The following is a 12075-nucleotide window of genomic DNA, read 5'->3' as shown; positions in this document are numbered from 1 at the left end:
GCATATTATCACAAAAAACTGTGATGATAATAATAATCCTAAATCATTGCAGCATTAAGGGGCAATAGCAAAGCATTTCTATGGTTATACGTGGGGATTATATGAATTTAACTTGATGGCAGGAGCAAGGAGATGGTAAGCTTTGGGAACTTCTTCCTATGGTTAGCTGTAAGTGAGAACCTTGATCTACAGAAGATGAATGGTCAAGGAAAGTATGCGTTGTACAAGTTCGATGTTACTATTATTTATTTTCCTGGCTTGGGTGTCCACATACTGGATGATCCAGTACAAACCTGGACACACAACATCCTTTATAGCAACTATTATAAATTAACCATTTCCGACCCAGAGGTCTATTATGACGTGTGTCCAAAGATGGCATTGGCCAAAGATGATAAAATAATAGGAACACTGAAGTCAAATCACTCATTTAGACTTGGTTTTGTATTGTTACAAATTCATAGTATTTTACTAACCTGTACCATATCTACAAATGGTTGTCTTGATGAAAATGTGAATTTCTTTAATTACATTAAGAACCTATTTTTCTAAAGTATTAAGTGTTTAGGTCAGAAAGCATGGTGTTGAACATAGCTCAGATGTTATTTTGGCTGGTGTCCTCTATATTCTGGTAAACATAATACATAAGTCTTTATCCGTTGACTGCCTTTGTGAAAGCTTGCACTGCTTTTATAACCTACAGTGTCCTCTGATAATTTATAAACAGCCCCTGTGAATAAGACTGTATAAGTGAGGGCGAGGTATTATATATCGAGCCTAGGTCAAAATACAACAGATCTCATGGGTTAGTTTGACACATAAGACAATGTGCAGCCCTCTGTAACATGTTTATTTTCTCTTTCTGATACTTAACATGTTTTCCTTTTGCCCTCTAGGCCTGTCCCGGGCTCTCTTTCTTCACTACTGCACCTACACAACCGACAGCGACAGCCCATGCCTGCCTCAATGCCTGGCACCCTCCCTAACCCCACCATGCCTGGATCTTCAGCAGTACTGATGCCTGTGAGTTTTTCAAGTAACACATTGTTCGAATGTAGCAAAACTATTTATGGCTTCAGTGACATCACATGGGATGGAATGTCCCACTACTGGAGAGCATCGTAGTTACCAATGGTTATCATGTTGCGTTGAAAGTCCCAATAGGAAAATGTATATAGAAGTAGTAGCCCAAGAGGAAATGGAATGTTTAGTTTAAGATGATACTTTTTATTGGGCCAACATAGAAAAAGAAAGTTACATAAGCTTTCGCAACTTCAGAGGTGTCATCTTCAGATGGAAGTCCCAATACAGGTATTTTGGGTTGGACAAGCTGGTTGTCCCCGGTCTGGCCATTGCTTGTTCAATGCCTGTGTCATTGTAAAACTGGCATGGCAGGTGTGCAAAATGGGCAGTAAGATGACAATATTCTGGCTACTATATTGTCTCTGTTGTAATCATATATGTGTGGCAAGTGGGGAGGCAGACGTTTATTTAACATCACCCAATGGGAGATGATATTTTAGATGAATGCAAGAATTAGTTTGTTGTTCCAAAAACACAAAGTGGAATTTTATGCTTACAAACAGGAGAGGTGGGTCCATTGCATTGCCTTCCAGGAGAAGTGGTAGCGTATGTTATGATAGATCACCTATTAAAATAGTCTGTGTATGAAATATGTTTCTATTTATAAAGAGGATAAAACCAAATAGTGAAATATTGCACCTGGTTGCCAACATTACTTATATTTACTCACCTCTGAATGTGTAAGGACAGAATTTAATTTAACCCTTCAATAAGATAATTTTTTCATGTAATATAACGCTATTTTGAATTAAACGCATGTTATCCAAATAATAGGTACTTGATATGTCAGTTTACAAAAAAAGCATTTCTATTTATTTTAGAATTAGATCCATTTGTGCAGATAATGGAGGAAAATAAGAAATAAGGATCAATCTTTCTAATGTAATGGTCTCTGTCTTTTTTGCTCACTTTGTAAACACTGATGCAGTAAAAAGTCCAAATCAGAGGCCACTCTCTTCTTGCACGAACTTACATAATTTCCACGCAAATGTTAAGGTTCATGGATAGGCTACCCTTGAATATTAGGTCTATGCCAGCCAGACATAAGTTACAACCTTGCAAGTGCATTGTAATAAATATTAAAATTAATTACCAGAATTAATTGGCATTAAAGGATCTACTTGTGTAACTTTGGACCTGGGATGGCCGTGACGTGTGAGTGTGTGCCCTAATTTGATATTGGATCCTGATATTTCCGATGGAGCCTCTGTGTATCAGACTTCTTTACAGTGTGCAAGAAACTGGACTTTGAATGGATTATTGGTAGCAAATGAGTAAAATTAGGTTGTGCTTATGTGTAGGAGAGAGAAGGAACGGGGTCAATAATAATGACTATAATAATAATAACATACTTGGATAAAGCTTTAGTGCCGATAATACACGGAGGAATGAAACAGTGATCTGAGTTCTACTGCTGCTCATCTTTGAGAAATGAACTTGCTGGATCGGTGATGTATGGCAGCTTCAAACATATTACCTACGATATTGACCCATAGTTGATTATCTGTCTTTGCTAATTGAAAAAGCCAGCTCCTGGAATAACTGCTGAAATGCTTCACACGCATGGATAGTCCAGGTTCATTTAAAACAGCTTTTAAGCGTACAATTTGAAAAAAGGCTGAACGGCAATAATAAGATCAGGTATCATAATCATACCCGGGGGCTCTCGGGAGTAATGGAGGAGCCTTTGGTTCTGCCAAGTCCCTGCAGTCCTGCACCATTTTTCTGACCATCAGTTTGCAATAGTTGTTCACCCCCCTTCTGTCACGGGCAGGGCTATCGGCCGAGCCGCGACGTGGGAGTATGGGTGTACCAAGGGTAAAATGCCAACCAGACTTCCGGCGCGTTTGTTCACTTTCCCCGCAGGGCACCAAGCAACCACCACCAACCCCAACCAGTCACCTCAAAACTCCCAGTGTAAACCACGCTGCCACCACCAAGAACTTTAAAACCGGGCGTCTTAGGTTACCCAAAAACAATCAGACCGCGATAACTACACAATCCCCAAACTGATATCTATATAGTTAACCGCTTAGCAACGTGACGTATTTATATGTATACAAAAGGCTATCTCCAGGCTGAATTCGATTAGAGGACAAAGACAGAACTGATTAAAAATGTTTAATCGGAGTATAAAATGGGTCACAGTGCTGTTACATAAAAATGCATATAAAAAGAGACATAGACTTAGATAGTACAAAACAGTGTAAAATAAAAGGGATAAAACAGAGTATCATACCATACGTCCTTGGAGCCTTGATGTTGTCTCTGTGATGGTAAAAACAGGCTCTCCCTCCATTACCAATTGCCCACCTTTTTATCCCCCCCCCAAGACCGCCCTTTTCCTGTTACCTGAGCAAGGGGATGGGAGTAGGGGGTTCAGAACTATGACCTTCTGAAGGCGGGGTTATATCTTCTCATCTTGGGTCTGGGATCACAAAATATGTAATATGACGCTGGCTGAGCTTGGCATAATTATGACACCAGGATCATCATAATTCTCTGGTCCTAGTGATCATTTTCATACCAAACTCCACACCTGTATCAGTTGGCACAAGGACACGTTCGCATAACACTTGTTATGGTCATGCCTGCATGGCGTGTTTGGTCTCCCTGAAACCAGCACGTCGCAGGCATAAGGATGCAATGTACGATGGGGCCCAAAAGTTATGTACCCATCATATTTTGGACATTATACATTTAATAATTTTACCCTGTGTCTATTGATACCCTGTCTCCACACCCCAGGGAGATGTTGCCAGGATGTCTGGCCTTTCACTCTTCCACAGGAATCCCTTCCTGTCCAAGGTGACAATACCCAGCATGGGGTAATCAAGTTTTATTTTGGGTTCTGGCTCCAAAAGGAAAGGTGTGAACAAATGTTACTGGACTTAGCATCAGTCAAATGCCTTAACCCATTTAGTGCCAAGCTCCAGTTACTCATGCCGTGGCATGACATGGTTCTGCCAAGTCCCTGCGGTCCTGCACCATTTTTCTGACCATCAGTTTGCAATAGTTGTTCACCCCCCTTCCATATGGCGATAAGGATATTTGGATTTTATTGACATTTTGAATGTTAATAGGTTTTTTTTGCCTTTGAAAACACTTTTTCTTCTTTGTGTTTCTCCAGGGGTATTAAAAATGATGAAAAGGAGATATCTGTATTTTGGCCATCCTAATATTCTATTTTAATACAAGGGTTACTTTTCAGAATTTTTGCTTGTTACTTAAGAGAATAGTTGTAATTAAGCCATTTTAAGGGAAGTGACCCGTACAGAATTATCTTGCTGTATCTTTACTTCAGGCTAGATAGAGATGTCGTTCCTTAAAGATACATGTACAAGATAAATTATTTTACGGCAGTTGATCCCTGTGAATATTTTATAACTGTTCTTACTATATTAATTATTCTTGCTTCATGCTATTCTAGCTTTCTGTGGATTATTTTTGTCAAGCTGCACTACGTCCAGGTTGCTTCTCCTAGCTCATTGTGCAGCGTCTCCTCAATACGAAAACCAGGAGACACCAATAATTTCTAATCGGATACTAGGAAATATAAACCACATCATGGGCAGATATATGGGAAATCTGGCCAAAAGGCTAGGGAGGGTACATGTTTAATCAAAGAATGCATTCTTTCAATGATTATTTCCCTTTAAGGGTATTTAGCATCCAGACAAAAGTTCTAAAAATTGAAATAATAACATCTCAGCATGTGTATAATTTTAACTGCGCATGGTAATTTAACATTAAGAACTTAGATATTCTGCATATGTTTACGATTTGATGTAATAAGTAAGTGGAAGATGTTGACTTAAAGACAGTGTTTAGAAAATAAGGATTCACTTAAAGAACAACCACCGTTAAGATTCATTTGATAACAGCTGTACACTGGGGTTTAGCAAGTGGTTTATTTCTGTTTGGATAAAAATATTATGGTGTTATGTACCACAATTCTGAACTTTCATTTCAAAGTAAGGGCCTTAGCCATGAACCAAAGCAGTGCCAGCAGTTCCTGGAGGCACAGACCAAACCTATTGTCTAACCTTCTGGAGAAAGACACGAGGAACCAAGTAGTTCCCTGAGCCTGCAAGGCAAAGAGGTTACAAAGATTCAACCCTTCAATGAGACCTTTTGGACAGGGATTGTGGGAATAAAGGGGGGACCCAAGGACTAGGACCAGGGTGTCACATTGTGAAGTCAGGGCAAGGAGGACCTTCACACCTAAATTCATGACCAGGAAAAATGAGCATGACTAGATAGACCAAATTATTCTTAACTCCAGTCAAATTTTGTTTTCTTTTTGAATGGGAAAACGCGATAGCAATTAAAAGCTCCTAAAATTATATTTAAACGTAACACGTTCATTCACTATGAATGAAAATGTAATTTCGTATCATTAACTGTGCATTATGGAGGATCGCGGCCATAAATGAAACTTACCATTCGCTCAATAAACCCAAAAGTCACTGCAGTATTATTTACTTCACATCAATCAGGTTGTCCTGTATGCAACCAATTTAAGGGGGGGATATATACTGTATTTTGGTCAATCACATAAGTATCGTGCTTGTACATTTGTTCTCCTGATTAACTAGGGGCTATCTTTTGTCTGGTTTTTGGTAAATAATTGCAGGAAGGAGGTGCTGGGTCTTTTGCGGTACAGCAATCATTTTCGGAATGTAAAGTGGAAATAGCAAACATCATTCGGTGTTTCATGTTCTTATTTTATCTATTTTCTCCCAGCCTTCCTTATTTTTGCACTTTTAAAATATGTCTGGTTGGGTTTTTTTGGTTTTTTTTTGGCTAACCACAAAGAAATCAGCACTAACTTGACCTCTTCTGGAGATATCAAATTTCCCTGTGCAGATTTATCTCCTGCTACAGGGAACCAACATGCCTGTTTCACAAGGGCAGAGAGTTTATCAACACCCAGATAATATATCCATGTATAATGGCAGCAAAACCCTCCGGGAAATAACATATTTAACGTGTTTAAAAACTACATTGTAATTGAGCAAACTGAGATCACTTCCAAAGGTGCTGATCGTAAGGTAAAGGCAACCGTGTCTGACATTTTTGAACCCGTGAAGATGTGCGACCATATCAGATTATGTAATATGGTCGGCTATTTTAATATATTGTAAAGTAAACCCAGTCTCCTTGTGACTTTAGCAAGCCAGGCAGCTCTGATCTCTGAAATATAATCAGCCTGCCTTTCCCGGGAGAGGTCCTTCTAGTAGCATTATGCCAGCACTTAACCCTGCGCTCACAAACCTACATATTTTAAGGACTTTACAGAGAATACACAACCACATGCTTTTCTTTGAACAGACCATAAAATATTCAAAAATATAAATTGGGAATACAGTTATAGAATAAGAAGTGTGTACTTTATACACACATTCCTATATATATATATATATATATATATATATATATATATATATATATATATATATATAAATCATCAGGGGCAGATTACATATTTCAACATCCTATTAAATACATATACATCTATAATAACCATTTACTAGGTGGAATTTGGAAAACCAAATAAACTAATATTGCAATTAAAATTATATGGCCATAGCTAAAATCATCTTCCATGATTAAAATAAAATTATAAAGCTATTCCTACCTCATCTGCTTTTATTTCATTAACCCTAAATTTAATTACCCCACCACCACCCTTTTCTCTCCCTCTACAGTCTGTTTATTTCACCCATTTACCTTTAATGCTCCTCCTGTCCAGATCTGTAATTTTATATCTCCTTTCACTTAATGCTCTGGCGTAATTAGATATTTTGGGCAGAGTAGTAGAGAAAGGAAACTAAGGGAAGATGTATATTGCCAGTTGCAAAAATGCCTATAAGATATATCGCAACAAGTACTTAAGGCTATAATTTGCAGGAGGGTAAGAATTTTAGAGTTCCTTGGGAAACATAGCGTTCAGGTTTCTGCAGCTACATTTTAGTGGAAAGGGCTGCTTTGAATGTGTGTAGCAGATTTATTATAACTTTAAATGGGACATATGGCATCTTTGATTGAATCCCCCACCGAACCCTTCCCATTAGATGTTGTAACATGGCTACCATTGGTATATGTCACAGTTGTTCTCGTATCCCACACAGATGGAAAGACAGATGTCAATGAGCTCCAATATCATGGGGATGCAGGGCCCAAACCTAAACAACCCTTGTGCTTCACCTCAAGTCTCTCCAATGCACTCAGAAGCCAAAATGGTAAGAACTCGAAATTCTCTTATAATGTGACTGATTTAGGGCAACAAGGGCATCTTTGTTATCTTGAAGTCCTTAGGCAGATGACCAACCATACTCCTTTAGTATTATCAGAGGAAGAGATTGGATAAACTGCTACCAGGCCCTAGGTGTATTGTTAAATTGTGGCCCTGCATGCCATAATTTTAATTTATCCGCTTTAATATCCACATTAACTTAATACAGAATACTGGGCATTGGGTCCATAGGCCCCTGGCAGTCCCAGTGTACATTTGCCCAGAGAGATTAGGTAGTAATCTACATTCCCTTGTGCATAATCTACCTATGGAGAGCTCTTATTAGCAATTGCTGACCTGGCAAAAAGGCTATAACCCCAACCTAGCATACATGGGGGGGGGGTTTCCTCAGACGGGGAAGTGTTTTTATAACTTGGGTTGGGTTAAGTTAGAGATTGTGTTAACCTCTATCCTCTGGTTCATTCTTGAGTCACGTATTCGCTACCTGTATCTTCCCTATGAAATGTTTATCTTTATTGTTATTTTTTTAAAGCTTTCACACTAGTGAAGTCGGGATACAATTACTTTATAATTTGTTGTTAGTTACCCTTTGGTAAGTGTTTTTTTCTATTTTGTTTTTGTCTGTTTTATTCTGATGAATTTTCTTCATTATAGCTCACTGTACTGTAGCTATTTTTGCAATATGCACATACGTTTCTAAATATGAAACTTTACAGAAGGATCCCATCACATTTGATTTCAATTTTGCACATTTCAAAAATACAAATTTATTTTAAAGTGAGTGGTTTGTTTCCATGACTTTATTTGTATATTGTGGATTTGTTGAAAGGATTCGGTAATAATCAGTGAGTAGTCTGGAACGTGGAAGCACATGCCTTTTGTGTGTAATACGCACAATGATAGTCTGTAGAGAAAGATGTCAGAAACAGATGTGTATAATATTTGATTCTGCGTCGGCTGGGAGAAATATTTTTATATTGTCATAGAAATCAAATGGATGAACGCACAGATGTGGGCGTCTTATTGATAATCATTCGGCGCACAGCAGTAATTGTGCTTATTGAGTTTCAGTTATTTTATTGAGGTTATTTAGGATATTGTTTCAAAATATTAGATTTTTGGTTCCAAGAATAATTATTTTGGGTGATAGGTAGTTGGTATAAAATAATTTATCAGTGTGATTAGGTAGCTAAGGGCCCCAAATGAGTATAATTTTGTGGCTCCCTGCTGCTTCAGCTCACCACCCTCTGTTTCTACACTGTCATGGCGGGTGTAGACAGGGTGTGTCCACCACACAATCCGTTCAGGAGGTAGAACCCACCCTCTTGATGATCTGGCTCCATTGAAAGAAGATGGTTTATGTTATTAGATAAAGGGCTGACCACACATCTCACATGACATCCTATGGTGGCCCAGTAGGACATCTGGGGAGACCTTGCGCTACTTTTCCATGGATGATGATGTTACTCCTTTGCACAATAAGTAACTGCAACATCAGCCTTTACTCTAAATGGAGTCCTGGGGAAAACGTGTGCTAAAAGTACTTTCCCACGACACGTTGCAAGTTCTGTAGACCAGTCTATGAGATCTTAAACAGATCCCAAGTTATATTTATTTGAGCAGGTCTGTCTCAAATGTCTTATATTTTTTTAAATACATGTATAGAAAATACTATGTTACACAAGCTGCAAACACAGACCATCAACAGACCTTAGCAAAGTTAGCAATATATACAACATATTCCAAAATGTGCATACATTTACAAATACAAGATGGCATTATATGACAGGGGCTTGGACATTTTAGCTTAACTGCACTCAACAAGAATATAGAATAAAACCTGCTTTTGAAAATTGAGACATAGTGTTCAAACATATTCTTTCAGCACCTAAAAAATGGTTTTAGGTTTTTCTTGATTTGTAATGAGTGACATTATATTGAAAGATTATCTTTCAAATTATCTTAAAAACAGAAGAAAAATGTAATTGTGTGTTGCTGACAGTTGGTGTATGAGTATTGGCTTAGGAATCCCCCGGTTCATTTTACTGAACCAATTCCTTAATGATTTTTAGAGAAATTGCTACCAAGTGAAATTTTGGGAAATCTTACAAAAAGCATTTAAATTGAATAACAGGATAATATTGGAATTTCCTTTTATAAACATTCTGCAAGTAAAATAAGGTATTGCCCATTAAGCTGACTGTAATAGATTTGTAGTGTTTTGCACACTGTGATCGACAGCAGGGAGTTCACGTGTTAAAAATGTACGTGTTTGCACATCTTTATATATATATATATATATATATATATATATATCTATATTGTCAATTTTACCTTTTTTATGATTAAAAATTCTATAGGCCAATTTCATCTGAAACCACCATCACATTGGACAAACAATAGTTTATATCCCAGATGTATGATAAATGATTTAGCCAACATCTGAAAAACTGGGATATTTAGGTTTGCAATATATGTATAAAATTTTTTTATTGTAATAATGATAGATTTAAGACTTTGAGTCCTATGTTTGTCAACAGTTTTACAGTCTTTTTTCCTACATTATACTCAAATATACTTTGTTTTACGTAATAAAACTTGTGTAAAAGTATTGATTAATCTATGTACCATATATTCCGGCGTAGAAGACTGGGCGTAGAAGACGACCCCCAACTTTTCCAGTTCAAATATAGAGTTTGGACTATACTCGCCGTATAAGACTACCCCTCTACCCAGCGTACAACAACCAGCCAATCACGGCAAGCGATGTACCTTACCGGGGATTGGCTGGTTGTTATACAGACATATACATACATACACTGCCCTTACACACACACACACACACACATATATATATATATATATATATATATATATATATATATATATATATATATATATATATCTACACATACTAACATACGCCTGTCAATACATACACATTTATACACTGCCTTTACACACACACACGTATATACATATATATATATATATATATATATATATATATACAGACACACACACACACGTGTATATATATATACACATATGTGTGTATATATATATATACATACATACACACACGTATATATATACACACACACACACACACATGTATACACACTCATGTATATATATATATATATATATATATATATATATATATATATATATATATATATATAAACCAGCTTACAAACACACTGACCATCTCACACCAACATACATACACTGCACTCACACCTTTCTCCCCATCTCTTACCTTTCTCATCTTCTATCTTCTTTCTTCCATCCAGTTGTGGGAGCGCGAGGTCTGTCATGTCAGACCTCTGTTTACTGCTCCCTCATCACTACGCGCCGGCAGTTGATGCCGAGCGCCGGGATATGACGTCATCACCGCGCTCGGCATCAATAGCCGGCGCGTAGTGATTAGGGAGCAGGGAAGCCGAGGTCTGAAGTGCCAGACCTCGAGCTCCCTAATGTCGGGCTAGTTAGAGGGAGGTCGTGATCTCCCCAACCAGCCCTGCTGATCAGGGCTAGTTGGGGAGATCACGATCTTGCACTTACCCCGGCGTGGCCCTGAAGACTGGCCCAGGGGAGGCGGCTTCTCCACTCGCCCCTCCCCTAGAGATTTGTGGCTTCGTGGGACTCTCCGGCGGTATTCGGTACTCGGTTAGTACCCGGCGTATAAGACGACCCCCGACTTTTAAGAAGATTTTCTGGGCTTAAAAAGTCGTCTTATACGCCGGAATATACGGTAATTGTACTTATTTTTGAATAATTTTTAAATATAGCCAATGTGCTTGCTTCCCAGTTTTCCTTTTAGTGAACAGTACCTGTAGCTCTTGCTGGCAGCTGGTGTCTCCTGGAACTGCTGTTCCACATCACACAAGTTACCAAAAAAACTTCATAAGACATAAAAAAAATCACTTTGAACAAGGGGGAAAAAGCATAAAAACTCTTAACATTCAAACATTATTAATCTGTTTTTAAGACAATTGGATTATTATTATTATAATTATTTATTTAGATACATTTACATAGAGATTTATAGAGTATATCAGTGTGACAAATTCAAATAGAAACACGTAGACAAACGGATACTTGGTAAAGTGGGCCCTGGTAAAAAATTATAACCTCGATGTAGTAGAATTAGTATTTAACTCGCTATAATAACATATATATATCACCACTTATGCTTCTTTATTGCTATATTTATATAGTATTAAAATATATCTATATTTCCCATTGTAGTATTACATTGGGGGGGGGATACAAATGGACACTAGCATTACAATTGACAATATTCAAAAGTAACAATGACAGTAACGTACATCAAGATGTACTAGTATAGAAAGAAGGAGGCCCTGCTCTTGTGAGTTTATAGTTTATTACATTTTAGAACTTGCTTATTGGAGATGCTCAGGAATGAAAGAAAATGTTTTTTTGGAATGATAACGTTCTTGTTTTTTGTGTTTAATACACTTTCTGTGTATTTTACTGGCAAATACAGCTGAATGATTGATGTCCTATAGTTAAACACAAAATGTACAATATAATGGGATAAGGATTATATTATGCATTATAAATATAAAATTTATGATAGAAATTATAGAATATTGTACTGATAATGCACCTTAACCCTTTATCACCCACATAAACCACACCCACGCCTTATTCTGTACCCCATGCAATTTCCAATAGGCCATTCTATCATCCCCTATGTTTTGGTA

At 37.5% G+C, this 12075-nt stretch overlaps 1 protein-coding gene across 1 annotated transcript in view; it reads left to right on the top strand.

The window, feature by feature from the left end:
- The window catches only part of LOC149300804 (cyclic AMP-responsive element-binding protein 5), a 158026-nt gene that overhangs the window by 107840 nt on the left and 38111 nt on the right, over window positions 1–12075 (top strand). The window contains exons 5-6 of the mRNA XM_089484872.1: window positions 897–1023; window positions 7218–7328. Coding sequence (XP_089340998.1) covers window positions 897–1023; window positions 7218–7328 — 238 coding nt within the window. The remainder of the gene's footprint in view (window positions 1–896; window positions 1024–7217; window positions 7329–12075) is intronic.

Source organism: Sceloporus occidentalis, unplaced genomic scaffold, assembly GCF_023333645.1.
Source record: "Sceloporus occidentalis isolate IW3139 unplaced genomic scaffold, rSceOcc1.0.p SCAF_23, whole genome shotgun sequence".
NCBI classification, from domain to species: Eukaryota; Metazoa; Chordata; class Lepidosauria; order Squamata; family Phrynosomatidae; genus Sceloporus; species Sceloporus occidentalis.
Note: the sequence above shows the minus strand (reverse complement) of the source record. Positions and strands in the feature narration are given on the sequence as shown.